This window comes from Anser anser (assembly GCF_964211835.1).
Source record: "Anser anser genome assembly, chromosome: 21".
NCBI lineage: Eukaryota > Metazoa > Chordata > Aves > Anseriformes > Anatidae > Anser > Anser anser.
Genome location: NC_139742.1, coordinates 8115679 through 8133674, shown reverse-complemented (window position 1 = coordinate 8133674; position 17996 = coordinate 8115679). Strand labels below are relative to the sequence as shown.

At 52.8% G+C, this 17996-nt stretch overlaps 2 protein-coding genes across 4 annotated transcripts in view; one reads left to right on the top strand and one right to left on the bottom strand.

Annotated features, from left to right (window-relative positions):
* NTNG2 (netrin G2) overlaps window positions 1–17388 on the bottom strand; it is a 46415-nt gene extending 29027 nt beyond the window's left edge. The window contains exons 1-2 of one of the 3 annotated variants that reach the window (XM_083807181.1): window positions 17163–17388; window positions 13443–14562 (exon numbers count right to left, since the gene is read on the bottom strand). In XM_083807181.1, the coding sequence (XP_083663307.1) occupies window positions 13443–13655 (213 nt within the window). In that variant the 5' untranslated portion in view covers window positions 13656–14562; window positions 17163–17388. The remainder of the gene's footprint in view (window positions 1–13442; window positions 14563–17162) is intronic. The other 2 variants (XM_083807182.1, XM_083807183.1) reach the window with 2 other exon arrangements.
* The window catches only part of MED27 (mediator complex subunit 27), a 141076-nt gene that overhangs the window by 1464 nt on the left and 121616 nt on the right, over window positions 1–17996 (top strand). The gene's annotated exons all lie outside the window — the stretch shown is intronic.

The window sequence follows — 17996 nt, the reverse complement described above, 5'->3', positions numbered from 1 at the left end:
AAAAATCCCCATCAGCTGAAGCTATGGGGGCTTTGAGTGCATTTTCCTGTGCTGAGGCAACATATTGTGTTGCAGTATGGTTCTGCTACAAATGCGGTCGTACAAATGGCTTAATAGGACAACCCTGAAAAGGCCGTCCTGGAGCTCTGTTTTCATGTCTGAAGAAAGGCACAGCAGTGCGGCGTTGCAGTGTGGGGCTGGTGGGGGGACCGCCTGCGGGGCAGAGCAGAAGGCTCCCCAATAAATTCGTGATACTGCTCAGGGGTGCCCTTGCTGGTGTGGCTTCCTTTCATTGCGTGCAGCAGCCGTCAGGGCTGCTAAAGCACCCAAGCAGGTAGGGGATGAATCTCCACCGAGTATTTGCTGCCTGAGCTGTCCCCAGCGTGGCTGTGCTGACCAGGCCCATCCTCAGGGCTAGGGATGTTGCTTCTATTGCAGATGATTTTGGAGGCTTCCTTAACCAGTGGGTGAACTACACGAGGGAAGAGCTTTGCAACCAAACCACGATGATAAAACACTACCCAGAGCAGAGGGGATGCGTGACAGCGGTACCTGCAGCTGTAAAGGGTGGCCAGGGTGGGAGGTGGGAGAGGTTTCCCAGGAGCACTGAGGGGAAGCAGCCGAGTCTGACAAATTCAAGGCCCCTCCTGGTGTCCCACCTGCAGGGATGGATGGAGCTGGCCCGGCACCATGGCCAGGCATGCCTCCTGGTGCGGGCTGGCAGGCTGAGAGCAGGAGGAAGCAGGGCCAAAACCCTGCCTGTCTCCCATATGCCTGTCCCAGGGATCAGGGAACTGGAGGCTCATGATCCCTGGTGGCTCCTTTACGCACAAACCTGTAAACGTGCACAGCTCAGCAAGCCCAAGGGTGTCTTTAAGCACCCCGGTGCTCCGGAGTGGCATATGGCTTGAGATCTGCTGAGTTTTAACAGGGCAAACGTGAAAATAACCTCTAAGTGACAGCGCTGAAAGGTGGGCAAGAGCCTCAAAAGCCACCAAGTGAGTCACGTCACTATGGCTTCCTCTGCTAAAATGAAATGTTCCTTTTTGGTTTTGGGCTTATTGAAATGTCCTTCCTCCTCGGGATGCTCAATGCGTTTGCTGCCGGTGGGGTGGTTTGAAGTCAGCCGGGAGGGCAGGGGGGAGCGGAAACAGATGGCCACTCTTTGGCTGCTCCCTTGGTCCTGGTAAGATCAGTTATAGCACTGTTGAAACAATTCCAGGTATTATTTTAGAATCTGGTTTCCTTATCCAAGCCATGTGTCCTCCAAAGAATCTGTCCAAAGTCTCAAGATATTTACGTCTTCAATCTAAAAGTCAGGATGCATTAGCCAGGGAAACTTGGTCCCAGGGAGCTTAAAATAAAACAGTTCACTTAGTCTCACGCTATTAAATCAGTCGTGAATGTCCTCATGGCAACTAAATGTTGCAGTTCTCCAGCATGCTCTTCTGGTTGCTCTTTTCTTGTGGGTGCACCAAAAAGTGTTGCAGCCTTGCTGAGCCCAAGCTCAGCCCAAATGGGCGAAGCCCTGGGGCAAGCGGTAAAATCCTAGCTGAGGACAAGTTGCTGTAATAAACGACATCACAGCAAGACTGTGACGGCATGGGGAAAATGTCCCCGGGAGGGTGACATGTCTGGAAATGTCCCGTGCTGGTGTTTGCAGATGCACCCTTGGGTTTCACCTCCTCTCGGTGCTCAGCAGAAATGCTGCACGAGGGCGCTTCTGAAGGTGACAGCGGGGGTTTGGTCCTTGAGGGAGGATTTCTTGGGCAGCAAGCTCCCTCTGACAAGGCACGATGACAGGAATCCAGGGTGCTGTAGGTAAGCTGCCCCCCCACCTTGCTGGGGGGAGAGGGAACGGGGAAAACAGGCGCACTAAAAGCCCAGTTTCACAAAGCCCAGCTGGTTCCCAGGGCTCTTAATGAGTGCACAAAGTTGTTTTGCTTTTTTTCCTGGCAGATAATGCCATTTTTAAGCCTCATAGCATAAAATTATATATTTTTGTAGGTGAAATTACTTGATTAATCATTAAGCTGTTGAATATTTTAAACAAACTAGACATCTGTTGTGAATGGAGAAAGCTGCACAGAAATAAAACTGCAGCCTTCAGTAGGTCCCCATGCCAAAGGAAAAGCTGGAAAGAAATTACAATCGCTAGCTGCACAATGAAGAAAAATAATAAAAATATTAGTAATGTTAAAGGAAAAAATAAAGGTTTGAGTGATGAAAAATAAGAGGACAATGTGGAAGCTTGTACTGCTCGGCCAAAGATGCTAACCACTGCTGTCAGAACCCCTGTGAGCTGCTCAGCTGGTGTCTTGGCCTGGGGACCCCGTGGAGCTGTGCTGTTTCCCCAGGTCTCCTCTGCCTGGTGAGATCCTATAGCTCAGGTCAAGGCTTCTCCTAGAGCCCAGGTCACCCTGGGATCGACCTGGTTTTAATCCCAATCACAAGAAGATGAGCGGTGTCACGTCAGTTTGGAGTAGCTTCAGAAATCAAAACTTTGTTTTTAGCTGGGGTGAAGAAATGTTGATTTTTCTGTAGGAAGATTTTTTATCCAAGGAGAAGGAATTAAATGCATTTCTTGGGCACAAAGACCCATGCTGTTGTGCAGGTTTCCCTTGTGTCCTTCCTTCTGTAGTGTTTTCTCCAATAACTCAGACCTTAGATGTTTCCAGGGTGTTCTGCAAGAGCTGGTGATGGTTGGGCAGCTGGGTCACCCCCTCTACAGCTGCCAGCGTTAAAAGTCCCGAGGAACCCGATCCAACCCCCTGCAGACTTTGCAAATGGGACTGCTACTTAGCAAACAGATTCACCCAGCAGCCAGGAGAATGCCTTGACCTTTGTGTGCCATCAGCAACAACCGGCCCTGACACGGCTGGGGTGCAGGCAGGAGGCGGGGGGCTGCGTTGGGCAGGGATGGCGTGGTGCTTCCCCTCCTTCGGCGAGCATTTATCAGGTTTTGTGAGCAGCACGAGTCATCCAGAGCAAAACAACCCTGCGAGGGATCAGCGTTTCGCTGGCCTTTGAGCTGGGTGGTTGCTGGAGGGCTTTCAATGAGGAAAAGCAGCACAAAAACCTCCCTCCAGGGATCACTGAATGTCACCTCCGCCCACCAGGTGACAATCCTCTCCCGGTGCTCGCCCTGCTCCAGACGTCTTAAGGAGCTCTCAGGTGCATCCCAAGGTCTTTCCGCTTCCTGCAGTGCACCTACGACCCTGCCTTGGTTTTCAGCTTAAAGATTAGCTGATTAGGTTCACAAAGTCCCCGCGTTGCCTCACACAGCAACAAAGCGCTCGGGTTCGTCTCAAATTTCCATCAGACCCTGCAAAACAACTGCATTGGCAAAATCCTTGCGTGCACCTGATCCCTGCTACTGCTCCCGCCGTGCTCCCCGCAGGTGTCCTGCAGCCCCCTCCCCTGCGCAGCCTGTCTGTCACCGGTACCCCTGGGGGACAGGGTCCCCGCCATGCGGTGGCCCCGTGGGGCAGCAGATGGCCGGGAGCACGGCTGGAGCAGCCCCCGTGCTCACAGCACAGCTCCTGCTGGGGAAGATTTCGGGCAGTGACGGTGACAGCACTTGTTCTGTCCCTGGCTCTAGGCATCCAGACACCCGAAGTTTTATTTTGTGGCTTCTCCCCGCAGAGCGCAGCGTTGGGTTTGTCTGGCTGGCAGGTTGCAGGATAAAACCGGAGGGGTTGTTTCAGTGCATTTGTTTTTCTGTTTCTCTCCTTTACGCTCAGATGAGTTCCCTGGGTTAATCCCGGGATTAGCGGCCCCGCTGCCCCGCGCTGCTCCCTGCAGCTGCCAGCCTGCGCCGAGCAGGCAGGATGCGGTCCCCATCCCAGCCCAGGTGACGAGCGGCTCCGTCCTCTGCTCTGACACAGTGAGACCTGCCTTCTGCAACACGAATTGTCACCACGCTGCGATATGAGTGGATCAGGAGACTTTCCTGGTTTTTCTTCCAATACCTGCTCCAGGAAGCAACTCTGTTTCCTGACCAGAATCCCGTTTATGTGGGAGAACAGGCGGGCTTGTCCTAAAGCCATCACCGGGCATTTTAGCTCTTGTTGCTCTTGACCCCAGGGGTCAACTGCTCTGTCGGGATTTATGAAAAGACGAGGTGATTTTTATGATCAAAACTAACGTTCGTGGGTAATTAAATCTCATGCTTCGGGGCATAAACCATAACCTGCCAGTGGCCAGGATGGGACTCCCAGAGAACTGGAAATAGTTGCTGACAATTAATTTTCACTCTATTCGTGGGGGCTGGGAGGGATCAGAGGGGTGAAACATCCGTAATTAATTTACAGCGATTATTTCCAACAGCTGGCAAGTGGCATAACTCAGCGGCGGAGATGGCTGGGAGCATGGAAATAATTGAGCAGAAATACCTCCGGAGCGAAGTGCCGGCCGGGTCCCTGCTTGTGCAGGGCCAAGGTCTGCACCTCCCTCAGCGGTGGCTGAGCCCGGTGCCCCGGGAGCTGGAGGTGGCCCCAGCAGGGACGGGGTTTCTCAGCTCCCTGTAGGCTGCCAAGTGCCCTGCGCTGTGTCCTGGTGCTCAGGATCACCGTCCCCAGCTGGGGTGGATGTGGCACTGGCTGTGAAATAGAAGGGACGCTGCGGTTTGGTGTCTGTCCCTGCCACGGGGGGGGTTTAGAGGCTGTGAGTGGTTTCTCCTGGCCAACTCCTGGTCCAGCTAAGCTGGAGGGTCCCTTGGTCTTGGACGGACCCTGCTCATGTGTCTGCAACAACACGGCCAGAAATCAGGCAGATGGATGCAGAGGGAGCTGCAAAGCTGGGGGACATGGGAGGGATGCAGGGAGCTGCAGGGTGCGTGACGAGACCACTCTGAGCTGCTCGAGTTCCTCTTGCACTGGTTACCCTATCCCTGGTGCTTATGTGGGCTTTTGCTGTGATGTGAGGCTTTGTACTGAATCCAGCAAACATTTCAGAAGTATTTGCCTGCGCTGTTTTGGGATTCTTGGTGTGTTGGCAGGGAGGGGCCCCTGGATGGGGCCACATTTGCCGCAAAATTGGGCTGTGGGGATGCTGGGGGTGCTCCGAATGTAAAACGCGCCTTTTCGGAATGAAACCTGAATAGCTTTCTTCAAGATGTGTGTTTGCCTGTTTCTCCTAAATGCCACTCGGTGAAGTTACGTGTCTATTTGATAATCCAGAAGCCTGGGAGCTTGAGAACGCTCGCAGCAAAGCCCTCGTCCCTGCACCCTGCGGGTGTGCCCCGAGCTGGGCACGGAGCCCTGCGCATCGCTTCCCTCTCCGTGCTGACCCTCTGAAGAGATGCTTTTAAGTGGCCCGTGCGTGTAGGCAGATTCTGGCAAGGCGTCTGTGATTAAGTGGTGGATTATTTAGCAGCTTCACCTCTGCAGGGGAAGGCTGGCTCCGTTTTGGAGGCAGGGAGCTCCGGGGAACGGAGCCTTGCAGGGATGGGGAGCGGCGCGTGGGCTCGCAGGGATGTTTGCTCGCTCCTGTGCCCTTCCCTCGCTGCCTCCCTTCCCCCAGCCATCTGCAAGGGGCTCTTATTAGGGCAGAGAAAGCAAAAGGGGAGAAGAACGTCCTCACTAACAAGCTGTTTCCTGTTTATTAGCAGGTAAAGGCAGAGCTGGGATGAATTATTAATAGGGTGGAAATGGGGTCCCTCCACAGATCTGTTGCTAATTCTGGCTCAGCCGAATGTCACTCTTACTCCCCCCTCCATCTCGCAGTGGTTTGGGGGATTGATTGCTCTCTCCCTTTCTTTCTATTCCTCCCGGATCGGAGGTTGTCTGAGTGCAAGGTCACCCCTCTTCACGGGGCGTTAGGACATGCTCTGCCTGCCTGCTGGATTCAGGATACCGTGAGTCAGCAGAACACGCACCGCTGGCTTCGCCGCACGGCTCTTAGTAGGCGCACGCCGGTACGCGCTCAGCAAGACATTTCGCTTTTCTTTTTGCCTCTTTCCTTTGGCCTGAAGCAGATACTCATTCACCGAACAGCATGCTGCTCGTTCAAGGCTCTCGCGCTCCCTTGGGCCCATCTCTCTGCAAGAGAGGAGATGCAACCTGTGCTTTGCTGGCTGCTGTTCCCCTTCCCCCTCTCCGGTCTGTTTCTGAATTCGAGAAGCATCTTGTGCATATTTCACCATATTTTGCTCAGCACTGTGCCCTTCTCCAGGAGTAGCTGCTCCTGTTGCTCCACCAGCCATGGTGAAATGCGTGAGTGGCTGGGTTGGGGAGTACCAATGCAACATCCCATTCTCTGGTGGGGAAACCGAGGCAGGGAAAGGTTTAAGGAGCAGGTTCTGGCTTTGACAGGAGCTTTTGAAAGTCCCAGGTACCAGCAGCTGAGCATCAGAGCGGTGGCTCCTTGACCCAATCTTGATGTAGGGGTCAAGGAAACCTCAGCTCTTGCCCCATGCTGTCTCTGAAACTTTCTCTGTAACCTGCTTGGTACCTCCACAGGGGAAGGGTCTGCACGGATCCCTGTGTCATAGATCGTGCAGTCTGTGCAGGAGTCCTCCCCTCTGCAAAGGGAGAAGGCAGCTGGTGCCCGTCATGCACAAGGACTGATCCCAGTCACCTCCCCATCCTCGCGGCACAGCCGGCACTGCTCAGGCACAGACAAAATGGTCAAAAAAAAAATCTGGTGACAGGACAAACTTTAAGCACCAGGCTGAAATCAGCCCAGTCTAAGGGTGACCTCTCCCAGCAGGACCCCAGCAGGGCACTGGCAGGGCTGCCTTCAGAGCAGTGCTTACATTTCCACAGCCCCGGGGTGCCTCGGAGCAGCAGCCCAGCCTCTGCTGCTGGATCGCCCTGGCCCAAAAATGCGTGTGCAGCCCATCTGGGGGTGATGCGAGGGTTAAGCACCACGTGGAAAATTCCACTCCTAAGCAGATAATCTTGTCTGCGCTGGGCACATCCACGCATCGCGCGCAGCCTGGCCTCCCATGTCATAATTTTTGAGCAGCTCCCTCATTCGGAACTGGTAATCCCCCGATGAGCTGCTGTAACCCCGACCCCTCTCCGCTGGCCTCACCTCCGTGCCCGCCCTGCCGTCGGGGTGGGGCTGTGCTATGGCACTGCTCCTTTTGCCAGTTTGCAGATTAAGGGGTGACCTCGAGGCTGGGATCAGCCAGCGGGATCAGGAGCTGATGAAGCAGGCGCCCCTCGGCCAGCAAATGTGGGCACACGTTCAGGGATGCGGAGGTTTAATCCCATTGACTGCTTTTTAGCTTGCCTCCAAACCTGGACGTTCTGTACCCAAGAGCTGCAAGCTTTGCTCTTCCCGGGGCACTTCCCAAAAGCTTGTCCACAAATTAAGCTGCCTGGATCCTGCCCCATCCCTCCTCTGCCAGTTTAAGCCCTGTGTCTCGCTACAGAAGAGCACCTGAGTGCAGATGCGGCCCCTACCAGGAGCAGCGCAGCAGCAGCGACCTGTTTGCTGGACTCGGAGTGCATTATTGATTCAGGACGAAGAAAATGCTTAGGAAGTAGGAAAAGTGTCCTGCTCTCTAAAAGCTTGAGCGCCTTGCAAGCTCAATACATGCAGCCTTTGCAGAGAGGCTTGCTATGCTGCTATTAATATTTTATTCTCTGAGAGAGGCCCAGATAGTTTGAATGGGGGAGGGCAGGACTTGGTGCTGGGGGGGGGGGGGGAGATGAGTAGAACAGAGGCACTGCTGCAGCCCTCAAATGGGGGTGCAGATACCCCCAGAGCCTTTATAGGAGCAGGACAGCTTGGTGGTGAACACCCCTGCACCCACCCATCTCCTATCAGGGCTCCTGCATCCTTTACTCTGCTTTTGCTGTTGCATGCACTTATGGAAACCATGGTAGAAGAGCGGTCCTTCCCACTAAGTGTCAGGGCCTGAAGGAGATCATATCTATGCTACAGAATACAACACAGATTAAAAATAAGTAAGAGGGACTTCCCTGAATCTCTTAGCTTCAAAAGTTGCTCATGGAAAACTGCTGTGCGTGGAGCTGGTGGACGAGTGAGGGCCACAGATGCTGGAGGAGCTGCTCCCCAGCAAGCCTTTGGAGTCACTGCTCTCTGGCTTTTTCCATCTGGATGCTGTCCCCACTGAAGTGCAAAGCTTTCCGTAAGAGCAGTTTCTTTCTCATCTCTTAAGGTGGGGGTAAACTTTCTGTTCACTGTACCAATTAAATCTACTTGACAGCTTGATTTCTGTTGCTGAGCCTTTTCCATCAGCGAGTTGAAGCGATTCTTGTTAGGAGAGCAATATCCCACTTTGCAACGAGATGAATCCCGAACTGGGCATTTAGGGAAATTGCCACGGACTGTGAGTGGAAATCCCGTTTGCTCAGCACTCTCTAATTTAAAACCGAGCTGTATTCTCTCATTTTCTGTAAAGCCTCTGCTTTTATAACGCCGAGATCCTGCTGCACTTGAGTAGCCTCTGTGGTAGGAGAGTGGTGGCGTGCAATTTGCTGAGCAGCTAATAACATGCAATGCAAGGGTCTGGCCCCAAGGGCACGGAGCCACTGGTCTTGACTTTGGATTGTGTTTTCTGCAGCAGCCCTGGTGCTGAGAAGAGATTTTGGGGGGGGGGGGGGGTGGAATATATCCAAAAGACCCCAGCCCTTTCTCCCATGCTGGAAAGCAATGCTGCAAGGGATGCATTTGGTGAATTAGGAAGCCTTCATCCTGATGCAAATGGCATCAAGTTGGCTTTTCCAGGCGCTACTCAAAGGGAAGAGGAGGCTTTTCCAGGCGTCACGTCTGTTCTGGAGGGTTGGTGGGGGATCAGGTCTGTTAGCACCTCACAGATGTGGAAAGAAAGATGAGGCTTTCTGTCCCTGACTGAGTTGTCAGTGGCATTTTGACAGCTGAGAGTGGGCTTCTTGTGCTGCTGAATGTTGGCATAAAGGCAAAGTAATTGTCCCCAGTGCCACGTAGTTCCTGCCAGGAAGGGCAGCGGGGAGCTCTGGCACCCAGCCCCCTGCTACGGCCAAGGCTGGGGTTGCAGTCAACTGTGGGTGCTGCTGATTCATTCAAGGAGGGAGGACATCCCCTCTTCTTAGAAAGGATTTGACTCATGTATGGGCTCTGCTCAGCCCAAAGGGTGTCCTCGAGTCTCAGGGTGGTCACAAGGCTGAGGCCCCTCACGCTTTGCCCCCCAGGCTGGGGAAGGTCTGCGTATCTTGTCACTGCCTGGGATACCAGCAGGGATGAATCCGTCCTTTAACCACCAGGTCAGGCTGCATCTCTACAAATGCCGTTGGAAGAGCATCTGTGAAGCAATTCCATTTTCCTTCTTTCTTTAAAAACTTTGAATTTCATTTTAAACCCCCCCCCAGACCCACAGTCATCCGTTTGTACCTAAACAAGGGTGTGAAGATGCTGCCAGGTGGAGCAGCATGTGACACAGGCTAAGAGCCTAGGGAAAAGGACTTCTGTGCCTAAAAGTTTGTCTGCTTTTTCCTATGCTAGCAGCTGGTCTCAGAAGAGAAATAGCTCTTTAGCACAAGCCTTATAAACCCACGCCATTCAGAAAGTTTAGCTAAGAATTAAACTAAACATCAAATTTGGCTGAATGCATAATGAATAAATAAAGCCTTTTCCTTTCATGTACCCGTGCCAAAATCAACAAGCTCTATTAGCTGATGAAACAATGCTGACGCTAAATAAAAATACCCCTGACCCATCAATATGGGCTAAGAGCTCGGCCCTGCATCAAAGAGCATTGTCTGAACAAGAAATACTGTCTCGACACCTCTGGAAAAAAAAAAGCTCCGATCCCGAGGGCTGCAGGCAGCTCTTGGCAGGGTGTTAAGGAGCAGCAGAACCACCGTGGTGGCCGCTGCCTCGCAGGCAGCCAGCTCCCGACACCTCTGCTCATTCCCCTCACCTTTGCTGTAATGATTTGGAAAGCCGGTGATCTGCCAGCCCCTTTGGGACAGGGAACGTGGCTGTGACGTTTGCTCGCTCCCCGCCACCTGCCCTGTATGTAAATTGCCCACAAAACCTGTGGGTCATTTTTTATCAGGTGTGCGAAGTGCCAAAGCTTGGACAGCGAAATTCTCCAAGGCCCCTGCTCGGTGTCAAAGTGCTTCAGCAATGGGGAACAGCTCAGCGCCGGGGCTGGGCCACCTTCCTGCACCATGTCCGCATCCCCAGCCCTGTGTGCCCCTGGCTCCTGGCTGGGCCCCTCTGGCCAGCACCTCCCATTTGAAATCTGGTTTGAAATCTGGTTTGAAATCTGCATTTCACTGCTTTGTGCCCTGGCCTGGGTCTTTGAAGTTTTCCCCCTCCCCTCGGCAGCCTCGGTTAAAAGCCCCGTTCCCTATTGTTCCCTGTTAGTCTTCGGTCCTGCTTTCAGATCGTTCAGGCTTTTATTTGCTCATCCATCTGTCTTCCTGCTCCCACCGCTCCCCCCTGCCCTGCCAGAAGGGAAAGTACAATTCATTTTTCAGGTAACCCTGCCAGAAGGGCACTGACATGGATAGGAGACGGCTCGAGAGCTGTGGAAAAAAGCAAAAACTCGGGGCTTTAATAGGCAGCAAAACGCTGCACAGCCAGAACGGAGCAGCCAGATGTGACTAGAAATTGCTGTAAAACTGAGAAAAGACAACCCTCCCAATGATTCCTGCAATCCCCCAGGCGCCTCCTTCTGCAGAACTCCGAGGGCTGCTGTGAGTTGGTAAAACTGTAATGTGTGTGTGTTATCCTTTGGGCTGTGCAAAGCCTCCGGGGCACGGGTGCAGCCTGGAAGGTCAGAGCCTCGCAGGAGGTGCTCGTGGGGTCCTGGCCCTGCTGCCGATGCCCAAGCAGGGCTGTGCACCTTCATCCAGCGATGCTGTGTGCAGGATCATGGCCCACCTCCAGCACCCAGGGACGTCTGCGTGTCTTTAACTTCAATTTCAGTTGTCTGAGCAGCGCAGGCGTCCTGCCGGGCTGGGCTTAATTCTTAGTAATGTTAGCTTAACTTCACGGGCAGTACCCTGCTGTTTTGAAAGACACCTAAGAAAGCAATATAGCCACTGTAAGAGCCTCTCTGTTGGAAAGCTGGGCTTGTTTGAGGACCCACCTGTTAAGTGAAAATAATTAAAACCTGAAGAGAAAGGGTAATGGGACAGGGAAAGGCATCGGGGCGGGCTGGCAGTGAGGGGCTCAGGTGGGAGCCCACCGCCGACCCGCTGGGTCTGTGCAAGCTGCGACCTTCCCCTCGCAGCAAGGACCAGGCTCTGAGGTCGCAATGATCGGCGGGCAGCGGCATTGATTTTTGTCCAGCGCTTCCCCTGCGCAGGGCTAGCACAAGTCCGCTCACATCCGCTGCGGACGCTGCGTGCCTCTCTGCATGTCAATAGGTGTCAAGTCACCACCCAGGGCCCGTGATGGAGAGGCCGCTTCTTGCTGATTCCACCTTACGCCGACCGTAAGGGGATGCTCAGCAGTAAGTGGCCGTGTGCCCTTCTCCGTGACAAGGGCCCTGAAAATGTACCTTGACGGCCTCCACGCGCACAAGTCCTGAGGCACGGATTTCACCCCGTCTCCTACTCTGCGCACTAAATGCTGGGGGGGCTCAGCAGTGCTGGAGTTCATTGGCTTCATTTTAGAAACTCTAATCCTCCGGAGAGGGCAGCACTGGTGTGAGATGTGGGAGACGAGGCAATAAATAAGGTGGGATTTCATAAACCTATCCAAAAAAATCTGAAAAATAGCACGCAGCGTGTTGTTTCTGTTTTGAGTTCGTGTCTCCGCCAGGGAATTTATCAGGGATTTTGCTGGGGAGGACCGTTTCTGTGCTGCCAGACAAAGGCTGGGCCGGGCGTGCTCCCGCCGGGGTCAGGCAGGGACAGGAAGGCAAATCCATGTTCTGCATTTGTGCAACACTCATTCAGGGACGTACGTGGTGTTTGCAAGTGTTACAGCACATGGCAGGCGTACGCTACGGGGAAACGCTGCTGGTGCCCAGAATAGAAAGACTTTAGCTCAGTATTGACTGAAGCAAGAGATGCACAGAGCTGATTTCTGTTGGTATCTTTTACTTCCTCGGAGGGCAGTGGAGCTGGAGCCCAGCGCCCCGTCAGCCAGGGAGCATTTGCAAATAGCAGCCGTGAATTTAGCAGAATGCAATCTGTTGTTCACCTTCTAATCCTTCTGCAGCCAGCCAGATAAATGGGACTCCAGAGCGCCTTATCAATAGTTAACTGTTTTATTTGCAACCTTTGGCTTGATCTTTTCTTTCGAATGATCTTTTAAAGAGAAAAGCTGCTGCTTATCTGGAATTAGTGAAAACAGTTCTGGCTCTAATGAGCCCCCCCCCCGTAGGCTGGAGAGAATGGGGTAAATAGTGGTGTCATGTCGTGATGGTCTCAAATGCTTGGTGTCTTTTGATGCACCAAAGCAGTGCTTTTTTTCTCTTGGATTTTCAAGAGAAGCCCCGAGCTGCTTAGGCCCAGGGTGTTCTCCAGGTGGGAAACTGAGGCACGGGATACACAATTCTGGTTAGAGCAGGCAATAGAAACTGGGACTCCTTTCTCTCTCTTGCTGACTTAGATGAGAACACCCATTCTCATTGCAGCTAGTAGGGTGGCGTACTTTAGAAGCTGCTCCTTGCTCAGTGGAAGTCCCATCAACAGGGGTTGCCTTTGTTGCTGTGCCCTGCACCGCTGCCACGGGGCAGAGGATGCTGCAGCCATGCTGGTTTGCTCTCTGCTTTGACCCCTGAACTCTTTTTAACAACATAAAGCCTTGTGAATTATAAATCAAATGCTCCTGCTGAGCTTTGTGGTGCACGGAATGAAATGCAATGATTAATATTTAAGGGAAAATAAGTTAAAGATTTTAACTACAAGGGCAAGTGTCTGTCCACAAAGTCTTCTCACACTGAGACCAGAAGGAAGGGAGAGCTGCGTTTTCAGGGACTTTGGGGAAAGTCGTGGTGCCAGACCAGCTGACCCTGAGCTCCCCGTGGCCTCTGCTGTCCTGGCCCTTACTCTCACACCGAGACAAAGCGCCCACCTCTGGCACAGCCCTGGTGCGGGCATTACCGGCAGGGAGGCCCCTGGACTCCGCAGCCTTTTGGTGTGGGACTGGCGAACCCACCACACATTTCACCATGTGGGTGTGTGCTCTCAGAGCAGCTCGGGCTGCTGCTGCTGGCAGCTGTGCTTCTGAAACTCAGACCAAGAACAGCTCTTGTCTTTCTGCCCCTCAGCCCTCCCCAGCTCCTCACCCGCCCCTTGGTGCACTGCCCCGTCCCCGCTCACGGGCCCCCCCCTCGTGCAGCACCAAGATGCGCAGGGACAACTTTTCCCATCTCCCAGATTTGGAGACTGGGAGCTCAAGGCGGCAGCCAGTGTTGCCACCCTGAGTGGGAATATTCCTCCAGCAGCACCTCAGCAGGACGCTGTGCCTGGCCACCTACAAGCAGAGCCTCTTACAGTGCATCAAACAAGGAGGGAAATACTTACGTGGGTGCAGAACCGCTCCGGAGGGTCCCCACAGGTGATGCCTGCCGGATCCACTCTCACTGTCACATAATCCTTCATCCGCATGGCCTTGGGCTGACAAGCGTAAAACTCCCATGACGGGCCATCGTCTGTGGTCACCCAGGACTTGCAAATGTCATACTGTCCCATGGCCAAGGGGAGACGGTGCAGAAGGAGAGCGAGCAGGTACAGCATGGCAGCTGCGGCCGAGTGCGGGATCCCAGGGCAGGGGCAGTGCCAAGAGTCCTGAGGAAGGCAGCTACTGGGCTAGGGGTTGCTCTCAGGATCAGCATGGAAACTCCTCATCTAAAGCTGATCCAGTCCAAGGAGATCAAGGTGAGGACAGGAACGATCCCACTTTGTGTGCCGTGTTCAGGCACAGAGAGTTTCTCTCGGTGCAGAAGCCAACTTTGCAAATTACTTGATTCGGAAAGTTTTGGCTGGAATTGCTGTTCAGTGGTCAAAAGTCTTCCTTAACCTCATTTTTTCTGCTTTTATTGTATGAAAGGGCTTCCAAATCAGCATGAAAATATCTAGAGGTGACTCCAGTCAATCAATAGAAAGATCAAGTTCTGAGTCGCTGATGAAATTTGATAGCAGTAAATTGGAGAGGCTGCGAGATGGTGCTGGATCAGGTTTTCCTCAACCTTCTTGTCTGCTGCAGACGCGTCGCTGGGTAAAGTGCCTTAACCCGGGGTCTGCTTGAAATAATTATTGGGGCTTTTGAACATTAGTATGTGAGATAACTACAGCATCTGGTCGTCAGTACGGCTCTGGCAGGAGAGGCTCTATGGGGCTAACCTCCCCTTCTCCCAGAAGGTGACGGCATCGGCGTTACCGTGTCGGGGGGGCGACATCTGCAGGGGTCTGAGCAGGCTGCTGGGTGCTCAGCGCATCGGTGGGAGCAGTGCTGTCCTCACTGCTTCTCCCTCTGCTCCTTGCAGCAGTGGTGAGGCGCTGGCGTACGGAGGCTTGTCTGACTGTGCCTTTTGGCGACGGAGCATTGAGTTCCCAAGCCTTCAGCTCCAAGTCATGCTGCTACCTGAGGTCTCGTTCCTCTTGCATGATCAGGGCAAAGGGGGAGTTCATTAGCAGGCTGCACCTGCAACAAATTGAAAGACAAATTAGCTGGGGAAAGGGGGGTGCAGTTGGAGCAACAAGACCTGTAAGAACATGGGTCCCCTGGGAAATACAGACCTCGGCTGGGCTTCCCAAGATGCAGGCCAGTTTTTTGTAAAAGGGAGATATACAACTTTAATAAAAAGAAATCCATAGTAAGATGCTTATGGCTCTTCTGCTGTTTGGGAGATTGGAAGGAGTGCTGCCCCATTTAAGGTATCTGATTTTAACAGCAGCTGGACAACAATAGCTCTAATGGGTCTTCAAATAATATCAAGGAGTAGCTGTAGGTCATTAGAAGATGGAGAATATGCAGACAGACCAGGGACAGACAGATAAATTGAATGTCTTAAAAAGATAAGCAAATAAATAAGACAGCTGGGGAGACAGATACATTGTCCAGCATTCCCACATATGATTTATCTGAACAATAACATTTAATAAAAAACAATTTAAAGTTCTAATAACATTTAAGGTTCACCTAATACAAAGAGCAATGACCTTCCCAGTATTCATTTCAGGTTAAAACAACAATTCTGCAATTTTGTTGTCTTTCCAATAGAGCTATAAAAATCTTAAGTAATTACAAAACAAAATGACAAAGAACTGAAAAGGGAGAGTCAAACCCTCTCTCAGCATTAGATCCCGGAGAGAAATCTCATAAGAGGAGGTGGGAGGCATGCATCCAGAACAGAAATTCAGCTCTGGCTAATTCTCTTTCTATTGGATTCCCCAACTTTTCTCCCAGAATTTGGAGGTGCCTGCTTCAACAGCATGCCTAGCGTTTGCTTTCTCATAAAGCTCAGTTACTAAAGCTCAGAAACGGCAGGTTAACAGATGCATTGATCCATGTTTGGGGGATTCATGTTGCTGTGCTGCCATCTCCCTTTCCCCCCTCTTTAGTTGAAAGATTTCTGATTGAGATGAATGAGTTCAGAAAAGACAAGCTATCTCTCATGCTTCATCGCTAGCTCTCAAAGAAGAGCCTATTATAGCTGCGTTGGACCCGAATAAACTCCCAAAGAATAGACTGGCTGCTATTTTTACATTATGAGTAAATGTAGTAAAAATAATAAAACGGTGTGACACAGTGTTTATAAGTCCCGCTGACATCAGAGCTGTCTTTTCAGTTATAATAAGTCAGTTCCTAATTATTACACCAAACTGGTCACAGCCAAGTGCCTAATAACATCAGAGCGCGTGAGGCTTCAGTGTTGTGTATAAAACAAGCAGGAGTTTTAATGAGGACTCCAGTGCTGTTAAGTTTATGGATCTATTTTCATAGCTGTAAAACCATATCTTGCGCTTGAATGGCTGTCAGGGAAGAACCCGGGAAGAAAGGATCTATAATATCTACTAGTTTCTTGTTATGCTTGCTAAATGTTGCAGATTCCCAGGGAAATAATTTGCCTGGGAATTTACAGTCAGTCAATCAAACAGGCGTGCTGGCTCCCTGGGAAGTCTGCGATGCAACACTTAAACGTTACAGTCCCTTTGCAGAAATAGTAGCACGACGGTGCTCTGAAGTAAGTCAGCACACCACCGACGGGGGAGAGACTTTCTGAGCTGAAGGTTTTGCCCTGCTTGGTTTGGTCTGATCCTCACAAAATAAATCTTCACCTGATATTATTAAGAAACTGCAGTTCATGGGAACAAATAGAATTAATGCTCTTTGTTGTCTTTGAAGAGTACACAGCAATCACAAGGGACTGATAGCCAGGGTATTAAAACCACAAAATTAGATTGTATCTTGACTTAGCTGGTTCTTTTTTTTTTTAATTATTATTGGATTAACACCCAACTGAACACAAGAGAACAGCACAGCAACAACTGAGCTGCCCTGGAATTAGGGACGAAGTAAACTCGGTGAAGGAGTTTTTGGTTTCAGAAGTTGCCTTAGAAATCAAGCCGAGCCTCTCTTCTCCCCGTGGGGACCGAGCTGAGAGTTTTTGTCCCTTCTTTTCCCCGGTCAGCCTTCCCCTGCCCCTCGACCAGCGGGGCTGGGGAATGCCCGCTCTGCGAGCGCTGCGAGGGGAGCTTGGGCTGCACGACCGGCGTTGCAGAGCTCCGAGGAGCAGCCCCGTGCTCCCAGCAGAAAGACCTGTAAGTCTCCGAGCTGTACGCCTCGGAGCCGCGAGTCTCCGAGCTGTAAATCTCAGCCCCGTAAACCCGCTCCCACCGCCCCGCTCCCCGGAGCGCCTCCGAGCCTCGGCTCAGACCCTTTCCCCCCTTTGCACGCCTCGCCCGGGGTTTCTTTTTCACCCTAAAGCGCTCTGAGAGCATTCGAGGACTAGGTTAAAAGTAAAAAGGGGGGGGGGAAAAAAACAAAAACCCACAGGGCGAGCCTCCCCGGCTCCGCATCACTTATGGGGAAAGTCCGAAGGGGAGCGATGCCTCCCCGCAGCTGGAGGGTCGCGCTGCCACCGCCCCGCCGGGGGGGGCGGCTTTGGGGTCGGCAGCGGCTCGAGGGGGGGGGGGGGGACGGCTTTGGGGTCGGCAGCACCCCGTCCCCCGGCGGCAGGGCGGGGAGCCCCCGGGGCCCCGCACCCCAACTTCCCGGGGCTCGGCGCCGCGCATCCTTACCGGGGGGGGGGAAGCTCTGCGGCGGGGGGGCTCCCGGCGGAGCCGCCAACTTCGGGGCCGGGGGGAACCCCCCCCCCCGGAGGGCAGCCGGAGCCGCGCTCGATGCCCGGCTCCCTTCTCAAGTTAGCGCCGAGGCTGCGGTCCCGTTTGAATCCCCAGCGGAGCTTTTATCCCCGTGCCTGATCCGGGCTGCGTAACTTCCTCTGTGCAGCTTTAGCACACCCCATCCCAGCGGCGGGCAACGTGCTTCTTAAAGGTGCAGGGAGGAAATGCGAGCGGCGGGGGGGGGAGGGAGGCAGCCGAGGAAAGCGCCCGAGGAAGAGGAGGCTGCGGGCACGAAGGCTCCGGCCCCGGCCAGGCTGCGGGGTCCGCCCCGTCCGAGCCGCTGGCAGGCTCTGCCGCCCCCCTTTGGGTTCCCCCCCCCCACCCCAAAGTATTTTCATTTATTTATTTAATTCTTTAATAATCGCGACGTTTATATTTTATTTTCTTTTTTTATTATTATGATTTTATTTTTTTTATTATTATGATTTTATTTTTTTTATTATTATGATTTTATTTATTTATTTATTTTTTATTTTTTTATTTCCTTTTTTTTTTTTTTTTCCGTTAAATGACGACGAGGCCGCGTTCGCTCGAGGGAAAAGCCGCGAGGGGCTTCCCCCGCACGTGCGCCCCCCCCCCGCGTGTTTCGGGGAGGCTCCGGGTGTGTGTGCGCGCTGGGGGAGGAGGGGGCGGCTGGGATTAATAGGATAAACAGAGCGGGAACGCGGAGGGGGGGAAATCAGACGGCTGGGGAGCGCTTTGACAACGGGGGGGGGACGTGCTCCGGGG